This window comes from Narcine bancroftii, chromosome 2, assembly GCF_036971445.1.
Source record: "Narcine bancroftii isolate sNarBan1 chromosome 2, sNarBan1.hap1, whole genome shotgun sequence".
Taxonomy (NCBI): Eukaryota; Metazoa; Chordata; class Chondrichthyes; order Torpediniformes; family Narcinidae; genus Narcine; species Narcine bancroftii.
Genome location: NC_091470.1, coordinates 148,198,997 through 148,221,300, shown reverse-complemented (window position 1 = coordinate 148,221,300; position 22,304 = coordinate 148,198,997). Strand labels below are relative to the sequence as shown.

The 22,304-nt window shown below is 40.9% G+C and overlaps 1 protein-coding gene across 13 annotated transcripts in view; it reads right to left on the bottom strand.

Annotated features, from left to right (window-relative positions):
• Positions 1–22,304, bottom strand: part of acot7 (acyl-CoA thioesterase 7) — a 199,935-nt gene that overhangs the window by 56,965 nt on the left and 120,666 nt on the right. For all 13 annotated transcript variants that reach the window (XR_011351686.1, XR_011351687.1, XR_011351689.1 and 10 more), the window contains one exon: positions 14,836–14,952. Coding sequence is in view for 7 of the 13 variants with exons in the window: in XM_069918506.1 (XP_069774607.1) it covers positions 14,836–14,952 (117 nt within the window). In the remaining 6 variants the exon portion in view is untranslated. The remainder of the gene's footprint in view (positions 1–14,835; positions 14,953–22,304) is intronic.

Below are 22,304 nucleotides of genomic sequence, written 5' to 3'. Positions count from 1 at the left end.
TGATGGGAAGAAAGGAAACCCTACCCTAGTTCTGAAAAGGAGCAGGAACAGAAGGTAGAGAAGAAAGCATCCTGGAAATGCAGACATGGACTTCTCAGGATCTGGAAGAATGGAATGAAGTTCTTATAGGAAAATAGGAGAAAGAATAGTGAGAGTAGCTCTGGGTGTCAGAGGGCTTGTAGATATCGAATGATGGCATGGTTTCATAATTTGAAGATCTTCATAGTTAAATGTGTTACATGTTTAACATTAATCATCAGTGGTAGCCTTTAAGAAAGCTGCTAATATGAGGGAAAGCAGCATCATTCCATTAAGTTGGATAAATCAATTGGGTGATGAAACTCTTTGACCATATTTTGTCACAATTCTGGAAGCAAATTGGTGTGTGCCAAAAGTTTACATATGACTAGCATATGAACAGAGAAGGAAACCTGGGTATGAAACAGTATTTTAATGAAAAAGAATGCCAAACTAATCAATTTCTTTGGTGGCGAGGTCACATAATTTTGCCCCTAGATTTGAAAATGATATCAGGCCTTTCAAATGTAGCAACAACTCGAATGATCTTAGATTTTTTTGTTAGAAACAATTAAAGTACCACCAGTAAATCATGCACTCATTAATGGTGTGTTTAACTATTTTAAGATTTAAAAAAAAGCAAACTGAAATCAGAAGTATACGGCACAGAAACAGGCCATTTCTACTACCCTCATTCATGTCAACCCATCTGCCATCATTCGGTTTTATCCCTCCACACTATGTCTATCCAAGCACTTATCCAAATGTCTTTTAAAAGTGTAACTGTATCTTTTCTTTGGCTTGGCTTCGCGGACGAAGATTTATGGAGGGGGTAAAAAGTCCACGTCAGCTGCAGGCTCGTTTGTGGCTGACCAGTCCGATGCGGGACAGGCAGACACGATTGCAGCGGTTGCAAGGGAAAATTGGTTGGTTGGGGTTGGGTGTTGGGTTTTTCCTCCTTTGCCTTTTGTCAGTGAGGTGGGCTCTGCGGTCTTCTTCAAAGGAGGCTGCTGCCCGCCAGACTGTGAGGCGCCAAGATGCACGGTTTGAGGCGATATCAGCCCACTGGCGGTGGTCAATGTGGCAGGCACCAAGAGATTTCTTTAGGCAGTCCTTGTACCTTTTCTTTGGTGCACCTCTGTCACGGTGGCCAGTGGAGAGCTCGCCATATAATACGATCTTGGGAAGGCGATGGTCGTCCATTCTGGAGACGTGACCCATCCAGCGCAGCTGGATCTTCAGCAGCGTGGACTCGATGCTGTCGACCTCTGCCATCTCGAGTACCTCGACGTTAGGGGTGTGAGCGCTCCAATGGATGTTGAGGATGGAGCGGAGACAACGCTGGTGGAAGCGTTCTAGGAGCCGTAGGTGGTGCCGGTAGAGGACCCATGATTCGGAGCCGAACAGGAGTGTGGGTATGACAACGGCTCTGTATACGCTTATCTTTGTGAGGTTTTTCAGTTGGTTGTTTTTCCAGACTCTTTTGTGTAGTCTTCCAAAGGCGCTATTTGCCTTGGCGAGTCTGTTGTCTATCTCATTGTCGATCCTTGCATCTGATGAAATGGTGCAGCCGAGATAGGTAAACTGGTTGACCGTTTTGAGTTTTGTGTGCCCGATGGAGATGTGGGGGGGCTGGTAGTCATGGTGGGGAGCTGGCTGATGGAGGACCTCAGTTTTCTTCAGGCTGACTTCCAGGCCAAACATTTTGGCAGTTTCCACAAAGCAGGACGTCAAGCGCTGAAGAGCTGGCTCTGAATGGGCAACTAAAGCGGCATCATCTGCAAAGAGTAGTTCACGGACAAGTTTCTCTTGTGTCTTGGTGTGAGCTTGCAGGCGCCTCAGATTGAAGAGACTGCCATCCGTGCGGTACCGGATGTAAACAGCGTCTTCATTGTTGGGGTCTTTCATGGCTTGGTTCAGCATCATGCTGAAGAAGATTGAAAAGAGGGTTGGTGCGAGAACACAGCCTTGCTTCACGCCATTGTTAATGGAGAAGGGTTCAGAGAGCTCATTGCTGTATCTGACCCGACCTTGTTGATTTTCGTGCAGTTGGATAATCATGTTGAGGAACTTTGAACTGTATCTAGGGCTTTGGCAAATACTAGAGCGCATCGGATGTCCCCCAAAGTTCCTCAACATGATTATCCAACTGCACGAAAACCAACAAGGTCGGGTCAGATACAGCAATGAGCTCTCTGAACCCTTCTCCATTAACAATGGCGTGAAGCAAGGCTGTGTTCTCGCACCAACCCTCTTTTCAATCTTCTTCAGCATGATGCTGAACCAAGCCATGAAAGACCCCAACAATGAAGACGCTGTTTACATCCAGTACCGCACGGATGGCAGGCTCTTCAATCTGAGGCGCCTGCAAGCTCACACCAAGACACAAGAGAAACTTGTCCGTGAACTACTCTTTGCAGACGATGCCGCTTTAGTTGCCCATTCAGAGCCAGCTCTTCAGCGCTTGACGTCCTACTTTGCGGAAACTGCCAAAATGTTTGGCCTGGAAGTCAGCCTGAAGAAAACTGAGGTCCTCCATCAGCCAGCTCCCCACCATGACTACCAGCCCCCCCACATCTCCATCGGGCACACAAAACTCAAAACAGTCAACCAGTTTACCTATCTCGGCTGCACCATTTCATCAGATGCAAGGATCGACAATGAGATAGACAACAGACTCGCCAAGGCAAATAGCGCCTTTGGAAGACTACACAAAAGAGTCTGGAAAAACAACCAACTGAAAAACCTCAGAAAGATAAGCGTATGATTCGGCTCCGAATCATGGGTCCTCTACCGGCATCACCTACGGCTCCTAGAACGCTTCCACCAGCGTTGTCTCCGCTCCATCCTCAACATCCATTGGAGCGCTTTCATCCCTAACGTCGAAGTACTCGAGATGGCAGAGGTCGACAGCATCGAGTCCACGCTGCTGAAGATCCAGCTGCGCTGGATGAGTCACGTCTCAGAATGGAGGACCATCGCCTTCCCAAGATCGTGTTATATGGCGAGCTCTCCACTGGCCACCGTGACAGAGGTGCACCAAAGAAAAGGTACAAGGACTGCCTAAAGAAATCTCTTGGTGCCTGCCACATTGACCACCGCCAGTGGGCTGATATCGCCTCAAACCGTGCATCTTGGCGCCTCACAGTTTGGCGGGCAGCAACCTCCTTTGAAGAACACCGCAGAGCCCACCTCACTGACAAAAGGCAAAGGAGGAAAAACCCAACACCCAACCCACCAATTTTCCCCTGCAGCCGCTGCAACCGTGTCTGCCTGTCCCGCATCGGACTTGTCAGCCACAAACGAGCCTGCAGCTGACGTGGACTTTTACCCCCTCCATAAATCTTCGTCCGCGAAGCCAAGCCAAAGAAAAGAATGTCTATCCAAGCACTTATCCAAATGTCTTTTAAAAGTGTAACTGTATCTTCCTCTACCACCTCTTTGGGAAACACGTAAGTGGTGAATGCTGTCCTTTGGATGAAAATCTTACGCATTTAAGTTTCTTCCCTTTAATTTTAAACATATGCCTTCTAGTTGTACACTACCCTGCCCAGCCAAATATCTATCCTTTTATGCACCACATGATTTTATAAATCTGTTAGGTCACCCCCTCAGCATCATACACTCAAGCGAAAATAACACTGGCATATCCAATCTCTCCTTATGACTACACCATCCATTCCAGAGAGCAACTGGTAAATCTCTTCTGCAGTGCCTCGGTGGCTATCATATTGTTCCTGCAGTATGACATCCAGAACTGTACACCATGTTCCAAGTGTGGTCAAACCAATGTTTTATACAGATACATCCAAATCTTATGCTTAATGCCTCAGCCATGACTATACGAAATGCCTTCTTCATACCTTATCCACCATTTCTTTTTTAAATTTAGGTATACAGCACAGGAACAGTCCCTTCCGGCCCATGATCCCACACCAACCAACTACTCCAATTAACCTGCAAACCCCATTCGTATTGAATGATGGGAGGAAATCCACATAGACACAGGGAGAATTTCCAAACTACTTATAGACAGTGCCGAGTTTGAACCCAGGTCACAGCGTCGTGCTAGAGCTATGCTAACCATGCCGCCCTACTGATGTCCTACTCAGGGAGCTATGGCCTTTCATCCTGTACATCACTAATCCTAAACTCCTTGCCATTTACTCTGTATATCTACCAGAATTTAGTGCCTCATATTTCTCTGCCAAGGCTCCAGTTGATCTATTTCCAAAAATCTGTTGGGCAATTGAAGCTTAGATTTCTTGTGCTTAAATTTTCTTCAACAAATATTATCAGACTACAACTTTACTTAACATTATTCCTTTCCTTTAACATCTTATCTTACACTATTTGTGAGAAATGTATAGTTCTAATGTGGTTCAAATTATTCTGCCCAATTTTCAAAATCACATTTTAACAGGTTTCAGTGATCATTGCTTTGTGCAATAATAAGAATGTTAGCTACAGAACTTAAAAATGTTTCCTGGAATTGCAAGAAATGTTATTATTCATGTGGTTTTAAATGTAATGTATTTTATGAACGGTAAGCCATCTGTCCTCCTGAAGTACTTGCATTGGGTTCATTCAATGAGACAAGTTCTTGTTACTGATTCAGAAGACTGTAAATCAGATTCCTTTTCTAACTCGTGCAGATATTTCAGTGCAATTTTGATTGCTGCATTGTCAAATGTGCTCTACTGTTCTGATGGATTCCAGAGATTTATACTGCTCTTTTCTGTGGTGTAGAGAGTATTGACCAACTTATTTCTTTAAAGGTGAACAAGTGCATTCCACTTCACCACTTATATTGGAATCTTGTTTTGTGCTCACATCAGTGATATAGGTCACTGCACTGTAAAGAAATTGCTGTAAACTTTGCAGAGTGGGCAAGAGATGTGTTGAGGAGGCATATTAATCAAAATCCTTTTTGTCCAACTCTGAATATAAAAAGCTGTGAATGTTGTTAAAAATAGATTTTGACAAAATGGAATGTCAGAACAGGCCATTTTGGCAGATAATTGGGAACGTATACTGGAAACTCATCTATTCTGAATGCAAATTCTGACATGTTCTCACTGGATCCTGTCATTCACCTTGCTGTATTGCAGAAATACCACTTGCCTCATCCCTTTTACTGTGAGAACACAGATGTGACGTTCTCCCATTTTTCTGTTCATTTTATTGTGGGACTGCCTCTTTAAGGGATCAGTTATGGCAAAAGCCTGCAGGTATTGGAAAATGACTGAACTAGCAGCAGGCTTTGAAGACAGCATGTTCCAAAAAGTTGATATATTTGCAGAGTGAAGGGGAGCAGCCCTGGAGAAGCTAGGGGCAGAGAGCATGTGACCAGCTTCTTAAAAAGCCAGTACATACTTTGTTCAAGAGACCATTTTAAGAGACCACTGATATAGAGGGATGAGAAAACACCGACTGACCCCCAAAAAGGGTTTTAAAGTTACAAGAGAAATACTGCACTCTACTCGACTGGCCCACGAAAAGGGTTCTCTGTTGGCAGAAGAAATACTGCACTCTACTTTGACTGACCTGTAAAAGGGGTTCTAATTGCTGAAGAAGGCCCTGGTCCAAAAAGGACATTTCTCTAAAGTACCAAAGTAAGGGTTTTCGTGAGTTAATCAACCTTCTGTCATACCCAGTCTCTTTCACCTCCTTCATAAACTGCTCCTTCCATCTAAATGCATGTCTCACTATTTAAGGCCTGCGTGCCTCAACCATTTAAAGCCTGCGTGTCTCAGCTTTCATCCAAGTCCCGTGTGCTTCAACCATCTAAAGCCTGCGTGTCGCATCAATCTCAAGCCCCTATGTCATCACCGAATTTATGAACTTTGAACTGCCTTTCCAGAATAGAACCTTGAGCTGTAGTGGCTTAGGGTATTTCACGCACACCGATACATTCACGCATAGTTAAAATTTTAGTTAGAAAAATGTATATAAATTTAGTTAAGTTTAGTTAAGTTAGTTAAATTAGATTAGGTGTTATATAATTGTTGATTAATAATTAAAAATATTACTTAAAATATAACACTGTCTGGGCTAATCTTTATTGCTGCTGTCTGGCATGCAATCCAGCTGACATGATGTGGTCTCCATCATTTTCATTATTTTGCAATCCAGGACCGAGCCGCCAGTGAACCCTTAATGGATGTTCAAAAACACCTCTCGATACACAAAGAGGGAGGCAATGTTCAACTGCCTAGAATTCTCTCCACAGTACACCTGTAGCAGTTTCGGGAGTCTTCAGTGACATACCTAATCTCCTCAAACTCTTCACAAAGCATAGCCGCTGATGATCCTTCTTCGTGATTGCATCAACATGGAGGCTCCAGGACAGATCTTCAGAGATGTTAACACCCAGGAAATTGAAGTTCTTGACTCACTCCACTACTGAGTCCTTGATGATGACTGGCTTGTGTTCTCCTGACTTCCTCCTGAAGTCCACAATCATCTCCTTGGTTTTGCTAATCTTGAGCTCAAGATTGTTGGCATGAGACCACTCAACGAGCTGATCTATCTCCCTCCTGTACACTTCCTCATTACTGTTTGTAATTCTGCTGACAACTGTGGTGTCAGCAGCAAATTTTAAGATAGCATTGGCATTATGCCTGGCCACACAGTCATGGTGATTTGGTTTTTTTTTAAAAACCATGAGTGTAAAACCAAGGCTGGAGATTTCTAAGCCAATTTCAAGATGTTCCATGTGCCTGCATAACAGGGAAATGACACTCACATTTTGTGAATTACAACAGTGTGCCTAGTCCAACAATAGTTGGAAATTGAGAAATGTTGAGTTTTTGGAGGTCATGCCCATGAACTCTGGAAGTAGAACAGGCAGATCGATATAAGAGGCATATATTATTGATCAAAACACAATATGTAAGAGCAGTGAGATTTTGCTGAAATGATGTAAAACACTAGTTAGGCCAGAATGAGAACACTTTGTACAGTTCTGGTCACCAGAAGGATGCACAGGAATGCAGAGGGTGCAGAAGCCATTTATGAGGACATTGTCAGAATGGGATATTTTACTTTGTGAATGAAATTATGAATAGTTTTGATGGGTCAGATAAGAAGGATTCATTTCCCTTCGCATAGAGATCAACAACTAAGTGCCATGGATTTAAAGTAATTCCAGAAGGCTTAGGCGGAATTTGAGAAAAAATATTTTCACTTAGAGTGTTTGAGGATCTGACCAATTGTTTAGTAGAGGCAGAAATCCTCCCTGAATTTACATTACTTTGATGAGCATTTACTGCGCTGTAACTTACAAGCCTATAATATAGACTGACAAGTGAAGGCTGCAATTACCATGAATTCACTTCTGCAAATATTCTAACACTATATTCTATCTTGTTAAATGATCCACAGTTACTTTTGGCTATTTCATCATCTCACATAGTTTTATCGCACATCTCTTGGTCAGAAAAAATATTCTTTAAGATTAACTACTTTGTTTAAAATGAATGGTAGACTAAAGGCCTGGGCTGATTGGACCCCCTTCCCGCGCGGGACCTCCTTTTTCATACTGGATCCCAGAAAGGTGACATTCTATTCCAAAGGAATTCTCTTCTGAGCTTTTGAACATATGGGCAGTGGTTGAGAGATCTAACCCACCTTCTTGGGTGGATGTCACTGAAACTTGGCGCACCATTTTTAGATTTCCTAATGTAGCTAGGGGATGACGCTCCTATTATAATGGCTATTAAAATGCAAGATATCGTCGAGACACAACATGACCTCCAGTATATGAATTTAAATCTTGCAAGCTAGGTAATGATTGGAAAGAGCAACTTATTTTGTAAATCCTGGGCCATAGAAACATAACTTATCAGTTTCTGTAGTAAAACATGAATGTCTGCAGACACTGTGTTCCTCGAGAGAAGCAAAGAGAGAGCAGCAGTCAACGCTGTGCAGGTACCACAGATCCTTGTGGGGACCAATCAGGGAGGCCTGGAACCAGAGCTGGGAGCCACAGGGCAAAAGATGGCAGCTGAGACAAGTAGAGAGGAAAGCCTCGTGACAGTGGAAGCAAGTTTGGGTGAACAGGGAATGCAGAGAGAATCCCACAGAGCTCCCTTCAGAAAGCAGAGAAGAACATCTTCAGAGCTTTGCAGTAGACAGGAGTAAAACCTGAAAGTTTGCAGTGTTTCTGTCATTGGCAAAATTAAGAATCAATTCAACAACGAATGCTGCAGATCTCTCAAAAGAAATTGGCACATCATCTGCTGGTGACACAGCTAGATTGGAATTTTTATCGTGATAATGGCTCCTCAACTGTGATTTTGCATCCAGAGCAATGAAACTTTGCAGCGTGAGTCACCCTGATTCCGGCAGCAGTTTCATTGCAGCCTCACAAGCTGCAAATATATCCATAGTAGCTGCAGGTAATTGGTAGCAGCAGCACTGAAGGAAGGTGTGAAATAAACCAAAGTATTCAATTCAATGTCAATTTCCGTGCTGCACTTTGTGCAGAAGGGGGCCATAAATATCCAAATTATCCTAATATTTCATTAACAAGTTATTTTCCACCAAGCATACTGTTAAATAGAACAAATTAGCAAAGCCGTTGACTTGATACTTCATTCCTGAGCAAGATCAACTTTTGATGAGGATCCTTAACGACTGACAACCAAGCTTGAGAGCAGGAAGAAAGTAGCCAGTTCTCCTACTTCCAGCAAGTCAAGTAACACCCCCAAAAGGAAAGTGCGGAGGGGGATAGAGAAAGTCCAGTGTTTTAATGATTTTGCGCAAAATGTAATATTAATGAAGATAAAGAGTTGTTATCAACACAAACATAATTTTAAGTTCATTCTTTACAAAGTCAAAAACACGCTGCAATAAAGAGCATTAACAGTTATTATTTAAAGCTATTTTCATCACAGAAAAGATATTGAAAACATTCCAATCACCAGCAGGGTTCCTTTCTAAGTGAAGCAACACCACACTTGTGTATCCATGGGAGTCATCTACTGCATCCGGTGCTACTGTTGTGGCCTTCTCAACATCGGAGAGACTGGGAGATCACTTCGCTGAGCACCATCACTCTGTCTGCATAAGTGGTAGGGATCTCACAGTGACCAACCATTTCAATTCTGCACTCCACTCCCATGTCCACGTCTGTCCGTGGTCTCGTGTACTGTCCTTCCAAAACCACCCGTAAATTGAAGGATCATGACTTGATTTTCTATCTGGGTACTCTCCAACTGGATGGCATTAACATCGACTTCTCTAGTTTCTGATAGCCTACTCTCCTTCTCCCTCCCTTCCCTTCCCCTTCATCTTCCTTCCCTCAGCTCTCCACCCCCTTCCCTCTTTATTCATAGAGCCAACCCCCCTCCCCATGCTTGCTGCTGTGCTGTCCTTCCCTTATCCACCAATTACATTTTGCCTTTGGGACTGTGTTCCTCTCCCCCCCACCATTTTGTTCAGACAGTTGCCGACATTTTGCTCATACCTTGATGAAGGGCTCAAGCCCAAAACATTGGTTATGTATCTTTATCTTTGCTATATAGAAGACACTATTTCATCGGCTGAGTTTCTCCAGCATTGTTTTTACTTTTTTTCCCTCAAATTTGTTAACATTCATTCACTGCATCCCTGTTACATCAAGAGAACACATCCTCTTTAAGCCCCACTGACAGGTATTTTGATCAAAGTTACATCTGGTAATGTTTTTGTAGTTTTTACTTCATTGAACTGAATGCACCAGTGCATTACATTGCAAACCCTAACCCTAACCCATTGCAAATATTCCCAGTATTCAGCACCTATGGTGATTGGTGGATGCCGAATAAGTGAATTTTCCTGTTCCTCAAGTTTGCATATTGCAGGATTGGCGAACTAGCTAGATGCGCCAATTTTAAACGTCCATATTTTTTACCTAGTCATTTTCCGCCTTTTTTTGCCGGTTGCTTGAGGTTATTGGTTGCTTGAATTCTAGATAATGGGTTTTACTGTATTGAATTAAGCAGAGGAACTAAGAATATTTCAAAGGATTAATGCAAATGAATGGCCAGCTAGTCATCTTATGCTGAGTCAATTAAAGAAAAAAAAGAACATTAAAATTAAACAATATGTTTGCTGTACTAACAAAGAGACATTTTTGGAATCAATTAGATTGAAATGTTATTGACACTATTCAACAAAACACAGCATTCAGTAACTTTTTTTTTAACTTTTTTATTTTTCACACCATAAATCACAATAGCCATGATATACACTTTTTCTTTTCCACACATTTACAGTGACTTTTTCTCCCTCCCCCCTCCCTCCTCCCAAGCCACCCCCCACCCCCCCCTCTCATCCATTTTAGGTATACAATCTAGATTGCATTAATTCAGTTAGACAATGTTGTCATTCAACAAAAATACACCAGAAATTCTACTGAGTCCATTCTTTTCTTTTCTTCTCCTTCCATCAACTTAGGTAATGTTTGTTCCCGGTAGGTTTTCGCTATTGTATTTAATGTAAGGCTCCCATACTTGTTCGAATATTTCAATATTATTTCTTAAACTATATGTTATTTTTTCTAATGGAATACATTTATTCATTTCTATATACCATTGTTGTATTTTCAAATTATCTTCCAATTTCCAGGTTGACATAATACATTTTTTTGCTACGGCTAGGGCTATCTTGACAAATCTTTTTTGTGCATCTTCCAAGTCAATTCCAAATTCTTTATTTTTTATGTTACTTAGGAGAAAGATCTCTGGATTCTTTGGTATATTGTTTTCTGTTATTTTATTTAATATCTGATTGAGATCATCCCAAAATTTTTCTACTCTCTCACATGTCCAGATTGCATGAATTGTTGTTCCCCTTTCTTTTTTACATCGAAAACATCTATCAGATACTGTTGGGTCCCATTTATTTAACTTTTGCGGTGTAATGTATAGTCTGTGTAACCAATTATATTGTATCATACGCAGCCTCGTATTTATTGTATTTCTCATCGTTCCAGAGCATAACTTCTCCCATGTTTCCTTTTTTATCTTTATATTTAAATCTTGTTCCCATTTTTGTTTAGTTTTACCATTTGTTTCCTCATTCTCCTTTTCTTGCAGTTTAATATACATATTTTTTATAAATCTTTTGATTAACATTGTATCTGTAATCACATATTCAAGGTTACTTCCCTCTGGTAAACTCAAGTTGCTTCCTAATTTATCTTTCAAGTAGGATCTCAGTTGGTAATATGCCAGCGCTGTATCTCCAGTTATATTGTACTTATCTCTCATTTGTTCAAAGGATAAGAATCTACTTCCTGAAAAACAATTTTCTATTCTTTTAATCCCTTTTTTTTCCCATTTTCTAAAGGCAAGGTTGTCTATTGTAAAAGGGAGTAGCTTATTTTGCGTCAATATTAGTTTTGGTATTTGGTAATTTATTTTATTTCTTTCTACATGAATCTTCTTCCATATATTGAGGAGATGGTGTAATACTGGAGAAGTTCTATGTTGTACCAATTTTTCGTCCCATTTATATAATATGTGTTCAGGTATCTTTTCCCCTATTTTATCTAATTCTAGTCTCGTCCAGTCTGGTTTTTCCCTTGTTTGATAAAAATCTGATAGGTACCTTAATTGTGCGGCTCTATAATAATTTTTGAAGTTTGGCAATTGTAAGCCTCCTTGTTTATACCATTCTGTTAATTTATCTAGTGCTATCCTCGGTTTCCCCCCTCTCCATAAAAATCTCCTTATTATTTTCTTTAACTCTTTGAAGAATTTTTCTGTCAGTTGTATTGGCAATGCCTGAAATAAGTATAGTATCCTTGGAAAAATGTTCATTTTAATACAGTTTATCCTTCCTATCAGTGTTAGTGGTAGCTCTTTCCAATGCTCTAAATCGTCCTGTAATTTTTTCATTAGTGGATTGTAATTGAGTTTATATAATTGGCCTAGATTTTTGTTTATTTGCACACCTAGGTATCTTATTGCCTGCGTTTGCCATCTGAATGGGGATTCCTCCTTAAATTTTGAGAAAAGCATTCAGTAACTTAATGAGAATATGGACCTTCCCAGTTACTCTGGATAGAATTAATCTTTTTTAAAAACTTTTATACTTTGGAATCAAGAGATTTATTGTTTTATTTAGTTAACTATTTGTGAATGCAAGAAATTTGAAGAAGAATGTTGAGAATAAGCAGTTAAATTCTTGACCCTGGGAGACAGAGGGACCTCCTATGAGGATGTTGCATGGACAAGGATAACTAGCATTACGAACACCTGTTTCATTTAGCGTGAGTATCACTTTAAAGGCTAGTGCAGGCTGCAACCATTTACATCTATGGATAGACTAGGTGGCATCAGCTAGTGCAGGCTGTACCAAATTCGCTACTTTGGAGAGGAGAAAAGACATTGGGTGTCTTTTCCAGAGGCCCAGATGGTGAGAGAGTCTTGTGTGTGGAATATTGAAGGAACAGCACTTTATGACCAGCTGACATCTCATCAAACAGGAGCAGGAATGACTCTGTAGGATAATGAGAATTTGGCTGATTCTCCATTATCAGGGGAATTTTGGCCAAAGGAAAAGTCACTTTGATTGACTCATACCCGGGTTTTGGAAGCATCGTGGAAGTCACACATTTTGTTTCCTCTATGCAAGGACTTGTGACAACCGTTTTTCCTTCTGTGCATCTGCTTAAAAATCTGCATTTCGACAATGGATTTCTAAGACAACTTTGGAATGACTTCCCAGAATTGTGCCCAAGCTGTCAAGGTTTGGTTTTCTCTCTCACACACACTCACACAATCTCTCTCGCACATAATTGGTTTTGATTTGACCAATGTGTGATAAAATCAGTTGTTATTAATAAATATAGTGTTTTTAAATAAAAAAAAACACTGCCTTGGTGAATTTCCATTGCTGCTAATCTGTGACATAGCTAGTTCATGCAGCTGAAAACAACCTAATCCCAAGGAATAAGCTTTGCATAACTATCCTGTCAAAAACCTGCCTGGGAAAATTCAGGAGGTCAAGTCACAGCTGGTTTCACTTAAATGCTGAGGACCCCGTGGATAATGTACTTCTGCAGAAGGAACCCAGCAGAGGTGTGCAAGCTAAAGGGAATTGGTGACCATTGGACAGATAGGAAAAGGAATTACAAATGCCCTGAATGCATCTTGACCTCAAAGTGGCATTCTGCTCTGGAAAACGGAGGGGATAGAACTTCGTTTCAGGGCTACAGTCATAGTCAAGTTGCCAGAATCATCAGTCGGTGAGCTTTGTGGGCTGGGTGGAGATCAGGAAAATAGTAAAAACACAAAAATGCTGGAGGAACTCCGCAGATCATGCAGCTTCCTTCAGAGGTAATGTTTCAGGCCTGAACACTTCTTCGTTCCTTCAAATAATGACCTGCTGAGTTCCTCCTGCATTTCCTGTTTTACTCCATGAAGACTTAGTGGCTCTCTTGCTTGTCTTTCTCTGATTGTAAGGGGCGCCAGGAGATGTTAATGGTGAATATTTGTCTGCCTTGCGGCAGACTAAAAGCAATTTGTGTAATATTACATTTCTGTTTTATTACATGACATGATCAGAAAAATAGTGAGTTCCTCTCCCTTGCTGAAGGGTTCAAAAGTATGACTGGGCAAATGTAGGGCATTGACGGGGAAGAGTGAATACCCACAGTTCATATCAGTTACTACTGAACAGATCACAGCAGAATTTAAAGAGTTAGGAAATAAATAGGTGAGCATGTCATTCAAAAATGGAAATCACTGAATTACTCCCAGAACCATATGAAACTGGAAACAAAAATAGGAGGTCAGTGCAGGTGATTTATTCAGAAGGGAGAAGTAAAAAAAAGGTAGAAAATGAATAAGTGAGCATCTGAGCCAGAGGGAATAAAAGGTAGAGATAAGGAACTAATGAAGTTGATAAAAGGATTAGAGAGGATTTGAGGGTATGTACTTTTTTGCCAGAAGATAGTAGATATTTAGAACTCACAGCCTTTAAACCAGTGGTAGAAACAGAAAAACTGGGTGAGGACATGAAGTACCATGTTTTGAAAGGCAGCAGATTTAGAACTGAAAACCTTCATAGAACAGGCAATGTTCACATGATCCATGTGATGGATGAACATTGAAGTATTGGTAATTGATTAGTATAAATAAATGGCAGAGAGCAGTGTGATGGACCCCCTCCTGGTCCTATTTTTAATGTTTAACCCTTCTCATAAAAAAAGTGATGAAATTCAGAGCAAGAAATTTTGCAGATTTTTCGAGAGTCTCTTAAAGCATGCAAAGGTCCCATTTTACAATTGCCATATTTCAAAGTACGTTGTCCGGTGTATGACTCCCACGTAATTAAATAAGGTTTCTGTTAAATCAACACCTTTTAAATTAACACATCAAGAAACATCATAGGAATGTGTTAAGCATCTCACTCCATAATTTCAAGGCTGGATTGTTTTTCAAAGTGTGACCCTGTTCATGCTCAAGAGGAAAGCAGAACTCAGGTCCCTCACAGAAGCAATGAACCTCTTCAAGAGTAAATTATTTATGTGGAGCACTTTTCTTTAAAATAGTGCCTCATTTTAAAAAAATGCAATTAATATCTTCCATCCTTTAGTTCCACTATAAGAGGATTATTGTCCAGGCATTATTAGGTGTGTAGTTTAAAGTCTCAATTTTGTGGTAATATTCAAAAGCATTATTGTTCCATTTATTTTAGCATTGGTTAAATTATCTGTCTGTAACATGCAAATGATATGCTATGTAATTCACAAAACATTATCATTGCTTGAACTAAAAAGGGCTCTTGTGACAAGAAGGCTAACAGTGGCCAGAACAGTACCTTTCTCAATCTTCTGGTGAAAGTTGATGGCATCCACAGATGCAGTCACGATGTTGGTCTTACAATGACGAGCTGCAACAATGCCAGCCACTTCATCCATCAATTTCATGGTGACACCTGAAAGGCAAGGTTCATTAAGGTAACGAGCAATATAATATAAACAAATGATAAAGGCTATCTCTTTTAATTACACCATCAATGTTTGAATAAATTTCTGTTTGTAATTCCAGGAGAGTAATTGTCCAATATTCAAACTGACCCAATTCAAGGAGATAATTGTTGTCATCAATGTCCACTCTGGAAATGTTGAATTTTCAGATGTGTAAAATTGAAAACATTCAATTGCTATACTTGTATTAATTTATTTTCATTTCATTTCAACTTCAGGATTGAAGGGCTCCTTTTTAAAACAAAAATGCTGAGGGATTTCTTTAGTTAGAGAATGGCGAACCTCTGGAATCTGCCTCCACAGACTGAGTGTATTTAAGGTGGAGATTGATAGGTATCTCAATAGCCAGAGAATCAAAGGTAATGGGAAGAAAGCAAAGGAGTGGGAGAATGACAGAGTAGACTCGATGGGCTAAATGGCCTACTTTACTCCTAGTGATACAGCATGGTGAAAGGCGCTTCCAGCCCACGAGCCCGTGCCACCAAAATATACCCATGTGACCAAGTAATCTTCTAACCCTGAACATCTTTGGAATGTGGGAGGAAGCAGATGGTTAGCGCAACATTGTTTTAGTACCAGTGACCAGAGTTTGAATCATTCTCTCCATGTCCGCGTGGGTTTCCACTGAGTCACTCTAGTTTCCTCCCACCCTTCAAAAAATCAGACAGGAATTTGTAGGTTAGTTGGTATATTTGGGCAGCACGGGTTTGTGGGCCAGAAGGGCCTGTTACCATGCTGCATGCCTAAATTTTTTTTAAAGAAAATTATGATTCAGGGGAATATGCAGAGCTTAAGGGATGCGGGAAACCCTATTTCTTTTACAAAGAATGGTTATGATTATCTATAAGGAAACAAACATAATCATGGCTTTCAAAGGAGAACTGTATTGGCACAAAGAAAAATAATTGAAAGAGCAAGGGAATGGAACTGATTGGATGGCTCCACAGAGAGCTGGGACAGATGCAATGAGTCAGATGTCAAACCAATTTCATTATTCTCTATTTGGAGATCAATATCAGTGAAGACACCAGGGATATTTCTGCTACATTACTTCTTTATATCTATTTGAAAGACTGATTCAATCAAGATGTAGTACTCAGGATTGTTTGCAGGAACACTGCTGTCTGCTCTGGGGCTTGAACCCATAATCTTTTGAGGCCAGGCAAAAGAGCTATTAAAAGGATAGTACCTTGGCCATGATAGGAACCCATGATGCAGGACTGTGATGGTCATTGGGAAGTGAAATAAGTTTACTTTGTACTGAAGGTGCAATAATATGGTAACTAAGTTTGGATAAAGGACATATCTTCTAAAAAATGACCATTCCTTCACATGTCTCGCTCTCTCTCGGCTTGCAGATGAAGATAAGCCAGTCAGATTAGACATTGGAAGGCTGCATGCACCATGAGGAAAGGAAATCTGTATTAACCTGTGGAATTCTCTGCTCAATGGGTGCCTGATTAATTGTGCTTAAGTCACAGGTAATGTTTTCAATAATAAGGGAATAATGGGTTCTGGGAACAAACAGGAGCTATCCACAGCCAGATCAGCCATGATGTAATTGAATGGCAGAGCAGGCTTGATGGGTAAGATGGCCTCCTCCTGCTCCTATTTCTTATAACATACTGACTACCTACTCCATGCTTATAGCTCTCACCCCAAAGCATCAGAATCAACTGACACCTTACTGAAAAGGATCCATGTTGAAGCTTTCAAGGACCCCACAAAGGAAACTCCTCTCAGACAGGACCTCACATACAATCTGTCAACACCAAGATAACAGGAGCTAGAAATTATCCACAGCTTGTGGAGTGAGCTTCACTCCATCGAGGACATCTACAAGAGACAGTGTCTGAAGAACGCAACCTCTACCCTCAGGGTCCCCCACCACCCAGGCCATGCCTTCTTCACTCTGCTACTATCAAGAAAAAGGTACAGGAACCTGGAAACGAGCACTTAGCAGCACAAAGACACCTTCTTTCCCTTTGTTATCAGATTCCTGAATGAACAATAAACCATAAACTCTGCCTTATTTTGACTTTTTCTTGCACTTTTAAAAAAATTATTTTATAAGCAGGTTTATATAAATGGTGCTACAAAACCATGAATATCATGGTTCATGACAATAAATTTGGATTCTGAAGAGACCCTTGGCTTCTCTACCAAGAAGAACTGGGACGAAGTTTGTTGAACATGACCAGAAGATTAAGGAGTTAATCAGTTGAAAACATGAGGTGCTCTCAGATTGAAAGTTCAACCTTTTGAACTACCAGTCAACCACAATCCGACAAAGAGTCATGATTAATCGGCTTTAATCTCCTTAAAGCGTCAGCACAGCTTGCATGTTGCTGGCCCATTTCCAAGGCAGGTACTAAGGGAGGGGTTTGGGCATAACAGCTTTTATGGAGCTATTTGGGAGGGAGGAGTCCCAGGTTCAGGGGGCAGGCCAGCCCATACAGTACATATATACCTCTATACACATAGTGGTAGCACCACACCTTTATTAATGGAAAAGCTTACCAAAGCTATTTACCCTATTTATCTGGAGGAACCTCTCCTCAAATGTAGTTTCTGACACCTTTGTCTCCATCTTATATTTGTTTCTAAGACAGCATGCAAGCCTGAAAAAAAACCAAAGAGTCTACAACAAATCCAATCTCAGTGAAGACTGATTTTGAACAAGGCTGGTCAACACTTTCCTCAGTCTTTCTCACCACAGAAGTACCTCTCCTCGCCAACAAATTTCCAGAGAGAATGGAGTTAATCTTCAATCAACACGACTACACTCCACCTTCTAATCTGAATCATGCATTTGTGTGCGCTCAGAAGCAGAACTACGTCATCAATGACATCACAGCAAATGAGAAGATGAGACGTACACTCACCAGCTGCAAGACCACACAAACAACATGTTCTGCCACACTACATTCTATTTTGACAATATTGGTGGTTTTTCCTCTAAAATTAGGTCAACTTTCTATATCTTGAGAGGCATCACTCAATGAAGGTAAACATCGATGATGAAATTCCTTCTGTCATCAAAGAGTCAGCACAACTCTTGGATGATTGAGGAAAATTGTGACTGGAAGTTAATACCACAGATCCACTGCAAGCTCTTGTTGTGTTCCCTGTCCTCCTAAATGCTTTGGACTATCGACTACAGACACTTCAGGGCAAGAGAAAAATGCCACCAATGCTGTCTTTGTAAAATTCTCCAAACACACTCGAAAGAGAAGCAAATCAATGTCAGTATACCCTCCCACTCCAACATCCCCATCATTAAAACTCCAGTAATGTCGATTACGATGTTGCACTAACCAAATCTCTTACAAGCCTAACACCAGGCTCCCAAAACAGCCACTAGCTCTGTCCTGCAAGATTACAAGGTAGACAGAGAAAAAGATTCAAGGATGTGCTGAAGACGTCTTTGAAGAAGTGAAAAATCCCCATCGACTCCTGGGAACTTCAGGTCCATGACCAGTCAAAGTCAAATCTGAGTATTTGGAAAGGTATTGAGAACTTTGAGGCCAGAGAACATAGAATACTACAGCACAGTTAAGGCCCTTCAGCTCTCAATGTTGTGTCAACCCATATATTCCTTAAAAAACACTAAACCCTCCCTACCACAGAACCCTCTATTTTTCTTCCATCCATGTGCTTGTGTAAGAGTCTCTTAAATGCCCCAATGTTTCAGCCTCCACCACCATCCCTGACAAGACATTCCAGGCACCCACGACTCTCTGTGTAAAAAAACTTACCTCTGATGTCTCCCCTAAACTTCCTTCCCTTCACTTTGTACCTATGTCCTTTGGTGTTTCTTATTCCTGGCCATGTATCAGGAGAACACAGAAAGTCTGCATGAGCTGTGAAAAGTGTACACTGCCTCACAATTCTCCTCTGCCATGACAACTACCTACCACCCCATCTGTGGGAGAGTCTGCACATCCCTGTACTCTGTCCTCATAAATGATCCAATAACACAACTGTCACTGCACCCACATAGCATTTGTCTTCCCCTATTTCTCGAGTCAGAGGAACAATTTTGTTCCAATAGATTTGCAGGAGATGCCACCAATGGGCTGCTGTTTATGTCAGGTGGGCAGGTTATGATTGCCCAAGATAATTTCACATGAAACTCTTGCAGATTGGCAGAGATATTATTTCAACCAATCACACAGATGGTATTGGGCCTCAGGCAGCTGAATCCATCTTAACTGAGGACTCAAGCTCAGACTGTGCTCCAGCTGTTGGGGGAGGCAGAGTTGTCGACACTCATGAAACTTACTGTCATCATAACTGCTTGTCACTGCAGGAACTTCAGAGTGTGAAGTATGCTGATAACAACATGATGATTTAACTTTATATTTCCTTGCTTCTTTTGTGGTTCGTCTCTTTAGCAAAGAGCCATTTTTTTTATTCGGTTATTGTAAGTTGCCATGCCTAAATAATATAATGACTCATTTCATGTTGCCAAGTAAATATTTAATCTTACTTGGCCTTTCTTGCAATTTATCAAAATTAATTGATGCAGATAAGCTATGATGACTGATTTCAGAAGGCAGCATTCAAGAAGAATGGAACGTCTCATCAAAGAAATATTACAAATATTGCAAGTTATGTACACCTGCTTCCAATTACCCAGTATTGGGCAAACAATCCAAATGCGGTACCTCCAACACCCACTCTGGGGTGACAGAGGGGTACCAGCAGAGTAAATTCTGAATATTAATGAAAATAAATTTCTGAATTCACTGGACAACAATTTTTTTTCAAAAGGTTTGCTTCCTGAAAACAATTGGAGATTATGATAGGCAACTTCAAACTGAACACAAAGGTAATTTCAGATTTATGTATCATGTAGGAAGTTTGAGAAATATTATATTAACTTTTATTGAATTAAGCATGTTTAATCGCATAATGATGCTGACACATTGAGTTAGTTCAACTGACCTAAAAATGTTTTGCCCTTGATTTTTGTTTGTACTCAGCATCTGATGCCTCTTGCGTCAGTGACCAACAATAATCGGCCAGCACTGATGGGTTCCAGATGCCCTGATGCCACTTTTCTATGGTCACCATGTCCTGGTGAAACCTTTCACCATATTCGTCACTGACTGCACCAAGACGTCCAAGTGCAAATACAGAAAAGGAATTTTCAACGACACGCTGCACTTCATGATTTTATATGCTTGAAGTAGACTTAAAAGATGACAGGAAATCACAATAGGTTATATCTAAAAAATAGTACTTGATAGGATGATATTCGTGATCAGCCACCAAAAAGTGTTCAGGAAGCAAAATGTTTGTTGTCCAGTGCTATCATCTGAAAGAGGATGGATAGAAAGGCAAAGACAAAGCAGTCATGACTTCCCGAATGCCACCGCTGGTAATTAAAGGGATTCCTCTACTTGCTCTGAAAAAGCTTAATGAAGTACGGTCTGCCCACAGTGTACAGTTGCTGAAGAAAAGCAAGATATTCAAATAAAACTGCTGGTCCACATAGCACTCTTAGTCTGTATTCACTGATTTACAGGACAGGTTATTACATCAAAGCTCAGGCCACATTAAGACATTGTGCTCCGACATGAGATAAACTCAAGTTCAGATTTATGTTGACTGCAGATTTATGTTGACTGCAATGCATTTTTCTCAGTTTCACATGTCTATGAATCTTATTTTCTCCTTTCAAATGGAGCATGGCTGGGATGAACTATGATACTTTGGCCAGGCTGATCCTGTTTAGAATCTCCCTTACATTTGACACGGTTACACTTAATCACCACCTCCAACACCACAAAAGGATTGTATGCACTCTTGCAAAGTCACTTTTGTTTGCTGGAGGATAACTGTGAATATTTATTACCTATCTTTTGTATTTAGTGTCTTTTTAATTCAAATATATCCGTATGCTATTGTGGTGGTTATTTTGTTTCACCACGTATCCGTTTGGCTGAAGCAAGTAAGAATTTTGGTGCCCCTGTATATTACACAATGTACAGTATATACAGTACATTACAGTACATTTATCATTTTGGTTCCAATATCTAACTTTCCTCATAACCTCCAACACAAGGTGCTGATCTCAGCACTCTAATCCCCCTCACACCCAACATCTTTCCATTCCCTTTCAAGATTCAATTTATTATCATAGTAATAAAACAGTGTCCTATTATATTAAATTTCTTTTTGCCTACTGCAAGGCAGACAGATTTGTCACTAGCAGAAATTGCCTAAACTCCTCTTACAGTCAGAAAAAGAGAAGCAAAAGAGGGTTCTTTCCCCCCCCCCCCCACCCCCCCACCAGAGTCACCTCCAGCACTTCTGCAGCCTCCGCAGCCCACAGAGTCCAGTCCAAACCATGGGCTCCAGATCCAAACCTCCAACATGGTCAGGAACCCCATAGCACCCTCAGCAGCTCTTCGCATCCCGTTTCTGATACCCCTCCAGCAAGTTCGAGCCAATCTCCAGCAGCCCACACCCCGGCACGAGCCTCCTAACAGCAGTCTCCAGCAGCCCACAGCTTCCACGGGTTCTTCACGGAGTTGCCAGCAGCACACCACATGCACTGGCCACTCAGCCGCACAGCCCCCTCACTGGTCCGCCGCTGTGGTCGTCGTCTCCGTGGGTCATCGTCATCGCCCAGCTCCACCCCTCTGCTTCCCCAGACTCTGCAGCCCCTCACGGCTGCTGTCGATTAATAGGACTTTCTGGGAAAATTTGGGTAACCTCCTGGAAAAAAAATTACTGGAATCTTATACCCTCAGGTACCTGAAATATATTTTTTATTGGGGAATTTAGTTTACTCAAAAATATGATTCCCAACTAGGTTTAGCCAGCTTGAAGATAGAAATGCATAATTGTGTTACCCTGAAGAAGATCACCTATAACCTCAGAAACAGGTAGGATGTATTTTTAAGAATATAGAATTCATACCTAAGATACATCAGGGTAAATCACACACACACACACACACACACACACACACACACACAGCATAGTAGCGCATCCCAGTTGGGAGTTAAGTTTAGATAAGTTAGATAACGTGTGATATATTTAGTTTATAAATATATTAAAATATTTTTAAAATATGTCTTTGCTAATTTATATTGCTGCTGTCAGAGGATACGTAACAGTTGTGTTAAACAAGAAAGTCTGCAGATGCTATGATTGTAGTCAATATTCAAAAGTTTTGGAGAAACTCAGCAGGTCTGGGAGCGTTGATAGGAGCCAAAGACGCTTAATTGTGTTAACTCGTTTCATATTTTTCAGATAATGGTTGTAGATCTCATTGCCATCAGTG